A 13432-nucleotide genomic window follows, 5' to 3' on the forward strand; every position below is an offset into this window, starting at 1 on the left:
GGATGAGGGAATGAGGGAAGGGGAACAGAACAGTGGTCTTCTTGCTGCTCCCCTGATCTTCAGGATTAGGTAGTGATTGCGAAAGGACTGTGATGAGCTCAGGTTCTTTGGGAAACAGCATTAGGAAAATTTTGTTTTCCTATTTTCATATGTCACAGCTTCTGGAAGTCTGACAGCTCCAGTAACCTGTTATGTAAAGCCTGGACAAAATTAGACCTGAATATTAGAATCCAGGTCTAACTTGACTGACAGTATAATATGTAGCACTCTTTCTAAACATTTTTATTGAAGTTTTTTTAATGTTTTAACAATAAACCCTTTTATTTAAGTGAGACTTTCTTAATGTTTTAACAAGAATTGCAGAACTCATAATGAGCTTTCTATAAAAGTTACACTTTTTACATTTCCATTGATAGTTAAGATAGTATAATATTAATTACATAAGTTAATTTTGAATGAATATGCAGTCCGTGATTTTTACCCACATTTATTTAGCAACTATTTATTGAATGTCTGCTATATGGTAGGCACTATCCTAGTGGCTGTGAAATAAACTGATAAAAATCAGTGCCTTTGTGGGATTTTATTTTATTTTCTGAAAGGAAGCGTTTATTGAGCTGTATCCTAACCACAAAAGGACCATGTCCTGGAACATCCAGTCTAAATTACCAGCAGCAGGACTAGGTGGAGAACACAGACATGTCCTGTGGGATTTTTTTTTTAAGATGTTGACTCAGTTGTTTTCAAATCAGTTTATGCCGTAATACCTAGACAGAATACGGAAAAAATAGTTATTATAGACTTTCATAAATAGTTCTCACTGAAGCCACATACATGGAGGAATGAAAATTTTGGAGTTGTTCAATTTTAAACGGCAAGTGTAATGATGTAGCATATGAATAGAAGTTGAAAGGAGAGATGAAGGAAAAACTTGTCATGATCATTTAAAAAGGAAAATAAAACTTTTGTATTTTTCTTATTTAAAGAGTAATGTAGGAAAATTTAAAAAGTACAAACATAATGGGGGAAATAATCCATATTTCCACTACCTTTCATCACTGTTAGCTTTTTAAGATGTGGGTATCTATAAAATAAAAACTTAAAACAGTTTTGTAACATGTTTTTCACATGGTAGTGTATTTTTGTTATTTACAATATAAAATCACTTAAATATGCTAAAGTAGTTTATTCTAGATATATGTTATTTAACCAGTCCTTTATTGTACATTCATATTATTTCCAGTTTTTTTGCTTTATAAGAAATGAACAAATCTTCAAATATTTTTACACATTTGTAATCATTTCATTAGACCATTTAAAATTGTGTATCTCACTAACAAAGGTTGTCATCATGATCTTTCAAATTGAGCTAGGTAATGATTTTTTGAAAATCAGAATTTTAGTAAAAACGGCCAATGTGTCATTTGTCCAAGAGAAAAAAAGATTAAATAAATGTACAGTTTTGGTGAAAAGGATTGATTGGGAGATTATTTTATAAACATTTTAAAGAAAGTGCAGTTAAGTCATTTCAATTAAATAGAAATAAACTGCATACTGGATTGAGAAAACTAGAATTGGGTCATACAAATATTGATTCTATTGGATAAAAGGTAGCAAAGGCAGTTGCGGAATGTAATTATTACTTTAGATCTAAAATTAAAAGTTGGAATAGCAGCATTGATAAAAATGTAATATTTCAATCTGATGAATGCATTATAAATTTTGTAAAATGAAATTGTTTTACCACATTCATAAATCTATTGATAGGGAAATAATGGAAAGAGGCAAGTTGCTCAAAAAGTGGAGAAATGTAATCCACTGAATTTGTATCCACTTAATACTGTTTTTGAAAAGTGATTTTAAAAAAGACAAAGTGAAGCATTACTCATGATACTAGGGATTTCGTATAAATGTTAATACTTGATTCAGCAGTATAAATATATAGAATTAGTAGCAAGGAAATACATAGAAAAATTTATGATGCCATCTGATGCCACTGAAAATTAAGCAAGCAAAATGGTATTCTGATAGGAATCTATTAAAATGGGAAGGAAATTATTGATTAGTGAAAGTAGAGTGATCTGTAGTAGAGGAATGAGTAAACTAAAGCTTTTGTCCGATGATACTTCAATTGTTAATTTTTTGAAAACAGCAATTCTCAATTTGTATGCAGTAAGAAGTATAGTGAGTGATGAAAGAATCGTAAACAGTTTTAAGTAAGTGGTTTTCTGCTCAAAAATTTCCACTCCACATTTTTTTAAAGTATGACTATACAAATGGGAGATTAACTCAACAAATGAGAGTGGGGTGAGACCTTTTCTAAGGCAATGTGTAAAAGTTCATGTAGTAATCCTAGAGAAATTGTATTATTGAATCATATTTTAAATTTGCTTGGAAGGATTTTCATTTTATTAAGAGGATAATTCACAAAAGCTGAAAATTAAAGTAGCAGGATGGAAAAGACTAAATGTGAAAGAAAGAAACTGATTAGACCTTTGAGGGAATGAACCGACACGTCTTGAGCACTGCTCTGGCTGTGCAGTCCAGAATCGATACCGTATCTGAGATCAGTGGCTAACAAACTTGATTTTCTGACATTCCTGATAGCTCGAGGATCTCCTACGATTATATATGTTTCTCATTTTCAATTTTAATGTACCATTTTAGAAAGATGTATACGATACATGAATGATGGGGGAGGCGACTTAGTGGGGCTACAGTAGCAAAACCAATTGAGCCATGAAAATTAGTGATTTTTGATACTTCAGACCAAATTACTCATTTTTCTCAAGTAAAATATCGTGCTCTATTTTCCTTACCTCAAAATTCCTTAAGATTAGTTATTTTTGAAAAGTAATGTTTGGCATAGTGTTGATAAAGTGTATTTACTATGAGCAGAGTTTAATAGTTTATTAAGTAAAACAGGCTGAGTCTATAGATGTTAAGTGATGGTTGTTGACAGATGCCCTATAAATTAGGCCAAAATCAAGTTTAGTTGTAACAGTCTTGGTAGAAATCAGTTTTGCCTGATTTATCTAGTAATTTAATTTTTTAAGCTTTGTAGTTCCCAAGGATTTGAGAGCATTAAAAAATGAGTATAACCAGAGAAAAATATCAATGAATTACTCACAAGAGGAATTTACTGCCCGAAATCAGATATGTTTTTGCTTTCTTTTCTCTTAAAAAACAAAAACCTGACTCTACTGCTTTGAAATTGTTATAGAAATTTATTTAAATGTGTTACGGAAGTATATAACAAAAATTATCTCACTTCTCCCAGTGATAACAGTTTTGTCCAACAGTTTTGTGTATATTTCTCCGGAGTTTATGTCACTATATATAGATAGATAGAGACACGTGGCAGGGGGTGGAGAGTAGTAGATGAATATGTATATATACCAAATGTGTATATATCTTTAAAATTCCACCTCCTAAAAATAACACATGGACATATTTCCATTCAGTATTATAAATATATATATATATATCATTACTTTTAAAGTTTATGTATATATGTATAACCCATTCCGTTGTTTAGACAAAGCATAATTTATTTAGTTATTCTGCCTTAGGTCCTTTAGGTTTCCAAATTTTCTGTATTACAAGTACTCTTTTAGTGAACATCCCTGTATCTTGATGAAGAGCAGTACAGTGGCTAAGAGCTCAGTTGTGCAATCTTGGGCAGGTTACTAAACTATTCTGTGCCTCAGTTTTCTCATCTTTTAAGGAGTAAATGGTAGTGTTTTACTTGAGTGTTCCAAGGATTGAATGAGTTAATACATATAAACTCCTAGAGTAGTGCTTATATATTACGTATTTAATAGCTGCTGGTAGTAGCAGTATTTTGTCATTGATTTCAACTTCTAAAAAGTTGAACTGTTTCAACTTTTAAATTTAAATTTGTGGTAGACAAACAATAACTTTCCTACTGCCAGATCCACTGATCTTTCCTACACCCTCAATCCGTTTCACCTGTGGCACATGCCACCATCCATTAGGACTCTTTTTCTTATGATGTTCTTTGACTTCTTAGACATGATTTTTTCCTTTTTCTCTTATCTCAAGCACTCTTTGGGGTTCTCCTTTTTTCTGCCTGGTAATGGATATTTTTGAGAAATTAAACCACTGATTCAGGTGCACATCTTTCATTTTACTGTCTTGTTTGAAAACCAGTCTTATCTCCTAATTTTAAATAATTTCAACCTGACTTATTTATGGTCATCTCATTAAACCTAATAAAAAGTAAACTTTACAGCAATTAACCACATTTTTTTTCATGAAAATAATTTGTTTTTCCCACATTACTGTTGTTTTCTCCCTGTTCCCCTTCCCTCAAATCTCAGGCCACTATTACCCCCATTAAGGATAACAGCAGCAGCCTCTTAACTATTCTCTCCATCAGTGTCTGCTTGTCTCGTCCCCTGGCACTGAAAAGCCACCTCTATCTGCCTCCCCACCTCCAACCACCCCCAACCCTATGTGGTTTCCACACTTTCATTATTGGGTGACATCTTGATTTTTTTGTGTATCAGATTTAAACTCTGCTTAGTTTTTTTAGCCTCTCTGTAATGGACTTCCACCACAATTAGCCAACCTATTTTCCTAATAAATATTCTGTCTTGTGTGGGTGTCATCCCTATTCCATGGAAAACTTCAGAAAATGATGCTTCATTGACTTATGCAAACCTCTTTTCTCAATGGCCTGGATTCCATCTGCTCAGTGAAACTTTCCTTGGTAACTAATTTGCACGGAACTCCTTTTCCTCAATTTTATAGGACATGGAACATATATAAAAAAGGTTTTAAAATGTACTATGTTCTTTCCAATAATTTTGTTTCCGACTAGATTATAAGATCTTTAATAAAATTCAGGTTCATATTCCCATATCAACCTGCTAAATCCTAAGCACACACAACAAATATTTTTTAGTTGATTCAGAAGAGTGGAAGATTAATTCATATTTAATTTGGTTAGTACAGAGAATCAAAATGAATGTAAACTTAATCTAGAAAAAAAGGTAGTCACACTTTTGGTTAGCAAATTTTAATTTCAGTCATAATGAGACTCAACAGTGGTCTTTACTTCCCACTCATGTTTAAAAAATAAGTTGTTTCTGTGATACATTTTAGGAACCGCAAACATGGGACATCAACAGGTTTAACGAATCTCTTAAATCTAAATCTGTGTATATGTAGGCATATATTTGCAACTACATTTAATAGGAAAGCTATAAATTTAACAAAATACAATATGGGGAAAATTTAAAACTACCTAGTTTATTTACTTACCTGACTCCCTAACTAAAATATAACTCCATGAGTTACAAAACTTAGTTTAATCCACTACTGTATCTTCACTGCTAGTTTAATCCACCACTGTATCTTCACTGCTAGAAAAGGGCCTGCTATGTAGGCACACAATTTGTTAAATTTTCGAAATGAATTGTTTGCACACACACTTTTCCTGATCCCTTTACATGAAGTTTGGGACTAGACTGTGGAAAGGAGAATGTTCTGCAGCTAGTTCAGCAATTTAAAAATTTTGGTAGATCTGAAAGTACCATTTCTCAATATTTTCCAAATCCCTTAAAACTACCTATATTCTGTAATCGTCCATATTTTTCAGGGCTTAAGATATAGGAGAGCAGCAGAAAACAGTAGTGAAAAAGAGTAAATGAATGAAGGATGTGGTTTGTGTGTAGGATTCCACTTGCTTTCAGGTTTCCCAGGCTAACCCTTTTAGATAATTGAGACAAGCAAAATCAGGTAGCTTCTGCAGATCAAACTCAATTTAAATTAATTGTCTTTAAACTCCACAAAAGTGCATTTGCTATACCTTAGAAAAGATGTAGGGAACGAATTAGGAATGTGGGTTTGCAATTCATTTATTTTAAGCTATTGCCATGTAAACTCCCTTGAGATTGGGCCTGGACCCAGTAGTGTCTTAAAACACAAGCATTGAGTTGTCCCAAATGGTTATATGAAAATCTAAAGAAAGTGTATAGAGACTTCCTTTTTCCTTTGGATTGTTTGACTTGTTTACTTTCCTGTGTAGAGTTACAATGTCAGTTGGTTCAAATATGTTTTTGAACCATTTAAAATTAATTGTACAATTGATGATTACTTTAATTGACAATTTAAAAAATGTTTTTTAAAAATTCTGATGTTATGGAATTTGTTTTTTCCCCAAGGTATAAGGAAAAAAAAATTGATTTTGAGGAAATCGGCCAAAATGCTGTTTATATGCATAGGTTTCTTTCTCTAACAAGAAAAATGTTAGCTTTATAGAGATTTACACTAACATTTTATAAAAGCTTCAACAAAATATGAAAAATATTCCTAGTATTAGGAAAACCTATTTGATCAGTTAAATATTGTCTGCTTTAGATGTCCATATAAAAATGTTCCAGGCAAAGGGCACAGCTAATCTAAACTGTTAAAAAATGGATGTTACCACAGTTCGTCAATGGTTTATTAGACATTTTTTCTTCTGACAAAGTTTACATTTTGCAAAAATAATCTGTTATTAGTGATCATTACTTTCAGTAATTGCCCAGAGGATAATTTTAGTTACAAAAGATAATGTTGGATTAATGCTTGGGAAGTAATTGTGGACATTATCAAAGGACTGCAAATAGGAAGTGTTGAAAAGTATCAGGAACAGATCTATTTATTCAATATGTTATACTTGTTTACTCTTCCCCAAATAACCACTCATTTCAATTTAATTAAATTTAAAGTTTAATTAGTTTTCATAATCCAATTATCTTCCTCAATTTATAAAATAAAAATAATTAGGAAGTTAACAAGTAAAAATTTTTTATTTTCCTTCCATAGCAACTTTTCATAGTTTGGTAAAATTAAACTGCTTTATCAAAAATGTAATATTGCAATTATATGACAAGTATTTTATGATTAAAAGTAGATAGATCAGAAGGATAACAATTTTTAAATTATCCTTAATTGTTCTTGTAATGATTTTTTAAATTAGATAATATAACCATGTTATAGAAATTTTGAAAAATAATTATTCCTCACACTAACATACAGAGGGTGCCAAAAAATGTATGCACATTTTAAGAAAAAAAAAATTACTAAAATTGTAGTGCTCAATATACTCGTATACCAATAAGAAAAGATGAATACAAGTTGTGTTTTACTTTTGCAATTACAAGAGGTGCTCAAAGTGGTTGCCATCAGTGTAATTTTAATTCAGTTTTTTCCTTTCTTAAAATGTGTATACATATTTTTGGCACCCTCTTATACTGTTCATATTTTGGTATGTTTCCAACCATTTAAAAAAATATTTGCATTAGAATAATTTAGGATTCCTGTTACAAAACAGAATCCCACACTTTTTACAGACACCTCGGATGACTGTATATTCAAGTTTGAGTACTGAAAACTAGATAAGAGCCTGTCATTTAAAATTATGTAACATTACTTTTAGTAGATAGATATGAGCAAGTTCTAGTATGCTTTCCAAAATTATGTGTATGTATATAAAAAGCTTTAAATGGAGTCTTTTTGATTGGTTAATGATAAACTAGAGAGTTTCTGATGTCAAAATTCAAAGCAGTATCAAGAATTTTCCTTTATTTTAAAAATTTAAACCAAGCTTTGGTTATCAAGCAGATTCTTGTGTAAATGTACGTAACTGTGCTAAATATATTTAAGAATATTTAACTTAAGATGTTTTCACATAAATATTAATAAACAATATCTCGGATAATAATCTTTTAAAGAAGAAAAATGGAGTAGTAGTAGGGTAACCAAAGGAAGGGTATTTACCTGTTCTTGCGCTAGCTTCAACAATAATTGAATTTGAGTATGACCTGCAGGGTAACCTTTGCTTTTCTCTAATGGGGCCAATTATAATAACATTGCTCTTGCTGGCTGCTTGGTTTACATAGCTCTATTTAGAGAAGATGTAATGAAAAGTTTATACTCTTTTGGTTCATAATTTTGTTAATTGGTATGATTTATGAGCACGTGGAATGTCTAGATGCTTTGTTTTCTTTTCAGTCCTTGAAAAATCATTTGTAGTAGTTAACTCTCATTCCCATTTTATAAATGGGAACAAACACTGATGCTGGGAGAGATTCAGTAGTTGATACAAGGTAATCAAATTCTTTTCATTTTATAGCACTGCTTCTCCAAAGCAGGTTGATAGTTTGAAAAAATTGCATGATATTTAAAAATAATGAGCTTATAGCTGCCCTGGGAATACTACCAGTATAGGCTCTATAATGGGGCTATCAAAGAATATTGGTTGAATTAATGAATGACAATCAGTGGCCATGTATTCAAGGTCAGGTGTCTTCCTATGCTAGTCAAAAGTATCTTTATCCATATGTGTTGAACCAATACCAATTGAAGCAAATAATTGATGAATCCAAAATGTAGGACCAATTGGTGTAGGAAAGAAATGTAAAAATTTTTTGGCCTATATTTCTTAACACATATATAAACAAAATTTTTATTGAAATGTATAAATGAAATACATGAAGTAGTCTTTTTTTTTCTTTATTTCTTCCTCCACTCATAGTACTCTGGCCATCATAACTATATTAACAACTTAGTGTATATTCCATATTTTCTCCATGCTCATAAAAACATATATACATACAAATAAGATTTGTTTTTGCTCATTATTTTACAAAAATTGACTATATTATACATATATACTGTATATATTTTTATCTTCTTTCATTCAATAAAATCTTACGGAAATTTCCCCAGACTACCTGTTAAAATCCTAATTAATTTCATATGGGTATAGAATATTCCATGATATGGATGCACCATAATTTATTAAATCATTTTTCTATTAAATCATTTTTCTATTGGTGTACATTTACTTTAACTTTTTGCTGCTGGAAAGTTTACAGTAAATAACTTGGTACAAGCACTTTTATATCCTGGTTTTTATTTCTATGGTGTAGATTCCAGAAGTGGAATTGCTGGGTCAAAAGATAAGTATTTTTTATTTGAATAGCTTTTGCCAATGGCTTTCCACAAATGCCATAACAATTCATATTTCTTCCAGCAATGTGTGAAATTCCTTTTACTTATTGCTTCAGTAGTATTAATACCCTTTTAAACTTTTACCATTCTGATTGGTATAAAAAGACACCTGTTATTTTGTTTTTCCCATTTTGTAAGTTTGTACGTGTTGCCTGCCATATTTTTAACCATTAGCATTTTCTCTTCTGGGAATCATTTATTCATATTCTTTGCCAATTTTCTCAATGAGTGGTTTTGGTTTTTCTGTTCTATTGTAAGAATTGTATATAATCTGTCATTGCATTTGGGAAGCTGGTGACTTGAACTCATCTTACTTCACTCCCACTCTCAACCTATTTGCCTCTACTGAGCCAAGCAGCTGGATGCAGGGAAACCTGAGGTTTTATGGCTGTCTCAAAGAAGAGTGCGGGTGAAGAGCCTAGGGAAAATGTAAGAAACTGACCCATACAAATACTTGGAACACCTCAACTGCCTTTCCACCCTAGAAGAATGTGGACATCAGCCAGGCCGAGTTCTCCCTACTCTTGAGCAAAGATTTCTTTCTGTTTTTTTTGTCGGAAGACTACCAACAGCCTATTTGCTGTCTACACCTGCTACTCTAGGCCTGCCAACACTGAGCTTCAGTGAATAGACAGGGGTAAAAAAATCTGTACAGCTAAGGATCCAGCAACGAGAAAGAATGTACAACTGTCGGGATAGGCCCCCAACAAAATAGAACTGCTGCAGGAGAGACAATAACCTGAACAAAATTGTATGAATATGGCAAGACTGAAAGTGCAGTATTGAAAAAGAAACTCTGGAGCCAAAACCGTTAGTTTTGAACCAACCATGGCAATAGGTCAAATGGAGGAGAATGGTGACATGGAGACTTAAATTAACGGCCTAGAGAATCTAGCGTAAAAATAGTTTTAAACCTAGAGCAAAAGTTCAAAGAAAGGGTAAAAATAATAGATGGTAGAGGGTAGAATAAGGAGACTTAATATATATAATAGGAGTTCTAAAAGGAAAAAGGAACAGATGGAAGAGGCAATAATTTTTTAAAATTGTTAAGTCTGACTTCAAAGGACATGGTGAGTTCCAGGTAGAATTTGTGTTCATAATAACAAATGAACCTTATAAGTGCTCACTCTGCCAGGCAGTGTCCTAATGACTTCACATTAACTAATTGAGTCCTTATAACAGCCTTACCATATAGGTACTATTATCCTCCTTATGCAGATCTAGAAAAAAGGGGTTAAGTGGATACTCAGAATGTGAACCCAAGAGGTCTGATTCCAGAGCCTTGACTAAACTGCCTCAAAGAGCAAAGACCTATTTCTATTTAGGGCTATTCTGTGAAAATTTATGAACTCTGAAGATCAAGGGGACAATCCTACAAATTCCAGAGAGAACAAGTTTTCAGCAAAAGACTCATCAGAGTTATCTGCAGCATCTGAAGCCAGAAAACAACAAATTTATATATATTACTGAGAGAAAAGGACCACAAGCCAAATTATTCACCTATCAAGGCGAAACAAATATTCGCTGATATATCACAATTGAGCACCTAATCCTACTTACCATCTAATGAAAATATTCAAAAAAAGGAAATGTAATAATTAACTTTTGTCTTTGCACATACTATTTTTCCTGCCTGGAATAACTCCTCCCTTTCTTTACCAGTATAACACTTCATCCTTAACATCTTTATTCGGGAAACCTTTTGCAACTCCTTAAGTCTATGTTTTATGCTCCGCCTAAATGCTCCCATAGCATTCTGTACGTCCACCATCTTGGCACTTATTTTCTCCATAAAATTGTAAGCTCTATGAGAACTTGGATAGACTATGCATGTTTTCTTCACTGGTAGCCCCAGTGCCTAGAATACAGTAGTTTGCCTGGGTGACTACAATTTATGTATAGTCCAAATTAACAAATTTTTTTCTGCCCTACTATGCCTTGTATATCTGTATTCATCTTGTTGACTATTCTACAAAATCTTAAATTCACAAAAATGAGTGTTTGAAAATCTATTCATATAGGATCGATTTACATAAGGCTTACTTACAATGCATATATTCATCTTGGGTTCAAACTTCTATTTGCTATTTTTGAAAGGTAGAATTAATAAAGTATAAAGATGAGTTTGCAAGATTAGTCAAAAAATTGAGGTAGTATTCTAGAAAAAATAATGCTATGTTTTTCTATTTCTCTTCAGATTAAAGCTAAAAATTATGACAAGGTTGAAAAGGTGAGTCCTATTAAAGTATACTTTGAATTTTATGCTGACGCTTAACTTAGGACTTACCCAATGTAAGGCAAATATAGGAAAATGTTAATAATTATTGAGCCTATGTCGTGATTTATGTAGGAGTTCATTGTAGTTATTCAACTGTTTTGTATGCTTGAAAATAGTCATAATAAAAATCTTGGAAAAGAAAGTGATTATATTCTACTGACCAAAATCATCAGAATGATTTTGACTATCTAAAAATAGGAAGTTGTTATTTGCCATTTATTTGCAAGAGGATAAATTCATGAAAGGAGCTGAATTTGTTTTTTTAGTGTTCCATTTCACCCATGTACACGTGAAATTTAACCTGTGCATTCTGATAATATTTTCTTTTTATTTATAGCTATTTCAGAGATGCCTTATGAAGGTTTTGCACATTGATTTATGGAAGTGTTATCTTTCATATGTCCGAGAAACCAAGGGCAAACTTCCAAGTTACAAGTAAGTTAAATCAGGATCTTAAAATGCAAGTCATCCCCAGGCACAGTCAATCCCACAGTAACTCACACCTTCTCTGAACTCTATGGAAAGAGACTTAAGGATTTGAAAAGTTGGAATTCTCTGAGAAGTCAGTAATCTTGGAAAAAGTACTTCAAAAGAGCCACTGGCGTTAGTCTTATTCTGTAGAATTGAATCATCCAAGCCCCTCTTCTATGATTGAAACACTGAACATTTGCCACACGGAATCACTTAGTTGACAGGCTTGTCAAACTTAATAAGAAGCATATCACTCGGCATGGCACTACCCTTGGCAGGTTACGATGCTATGTGCTACTCAAGTATTCCAGGGCACCTTTGACAACTCTATTGTAGCTGATCTCCCCGCTATGACTTACACCCACCCGTCTATGTTTGCTGAATCTAAATAATGGAACTTCTCAAATACTATTTGTGTATATAACAAGCAGGCTAGTTATTTCTATAACTAGAATTTTTTCTTTTCCTCATTATCCTTTATTGTCTTATGGTGAAGAGGAAGTTCTTTTTCTCTGAATTTTACTTTAGAGCTGATATATCTTCAGATGTAACTTAACCTCCTTAAACCAGATATTTCCACATATTGCTCTGCTATATATAAGATTAGGCAGTTTAAAGGATTTAAAGATAAGTAAAACCTGGGCCTTATTGTTGATAAGCTAACAAACAGTAGGTAAAGAAAAGAAAGTACCATATTTTGCTGTGTACAATGTGCACTTTTTTGCCCAAATTTTTGAGGGAAAAATAAGGATGCACATTATACATGGGTAGTACTAATTCCGCATCTATATAAATGTTTTAAATTCTTTTATTTATGCTTATAAGTTAAAAGTGTACCTCTAGAAATCAATAATGATATTCATATACAAAATGATACTCTGGAACACAATAATTGGTTTTGTTGAATTTATGACAAATGTACAACAATGAATAGTTCTTGGCCTTCTATGATGCGTAAATATTGTAAATTTGTTACCAGTACATAAAGTTTCTTGTACTTCATATTTGTTCTTGTGTTTTGTAATTATTTTTGCATAAAATCTCTTGTACCATAATATGTTAAAAACTGCTAAAATTCCTTTATAATACAAAAAACAAGTACGTAAATGTAAACAAATAAAAATTTGAATTAAAAAATTAAAGTGGAAGATTTTTCCCTTGAAAGTTTGGGCCAATAATGTGGGTGCACCTTATAAGGGAGCATATTATACATGGCAAAATACCGTATATACATTGATGACATTGACAAGCTAATCACAAAAGAATTACTTTATATTCTTTCAAAGATGTCTTTACATTTTTGTTTATATACACAAAAGGTTTAAATGCTATTCTGATCATATGATCAGATGTCATGATTGTTTTAGTTATAGATACATTTTAATAAATACAATTTAAAAAAACATCTTTCACATTTATTTCAGAGAAAAAATGGCTCAAGCATATGACTTTGCACTGGATAAAATTGGAATGGAAATTATGTCTTATCAGGTAGAGTTAAAAATTTTTTAATATATACACTAAAAAATTTTGAAAATATCAAGAAAGATACTAACACTTTATTTTATTTCTTAGATTTGGGTGGATTACATCAATTTCTTAAAAGGCGTGTAAGTATTTTTATAGGTTGTGTTTTCAGTGTGCACAGTTGGTTTA

At 31.9% G+C, this 13432-nt stretch overlaps 1 protein-coding gene across 1 annotated transcript in view; it reads left to right on the forward strand.

Moving 5' to 3' along the window:
* CSTF3 (cleavage stimulation factor subunit 3) overlaps nucleotides 1-13432 on the forward strand; it is a 65207-nt gene that overhangs the window by 33043 nt on the left and 18732 nt on the right. The window contains exons 4-7 of the mRNA XM_081064951.1: nucleotides 11225-11257; nucleotides 11643-11740; nucleotides 13201-13267; nucleotides 13352-13386. Of these exons, the coding sequence (XP_080921077.1) occupies nucleotides 11225-11257; nucleotides 11643-11740; nucleotides 13201-13267; nucleotides 13352-13386 (233 nt within the window). The remainder of the gene's footprint in view (nucleotides 1-11224; nucleotides 11258-11642; nucleotides 11741-13200; nucleotides 13268-13351; nucleotides 13387-13432) is intronic.

Source organism: Rhinolophus hipposideros (assembly GCF_964194185.1).
Source record: "Rhinolophus hipposideros genome assembly, chromosome: 10".
NCBI classification, from domain to species: domain Eukaryota; kingdom Metazoa; phylum Chordata; class Mammalia; order Chiroptera; family Rhinolophidae; genus Rhinolophus; species Rhinolophus hipposideros.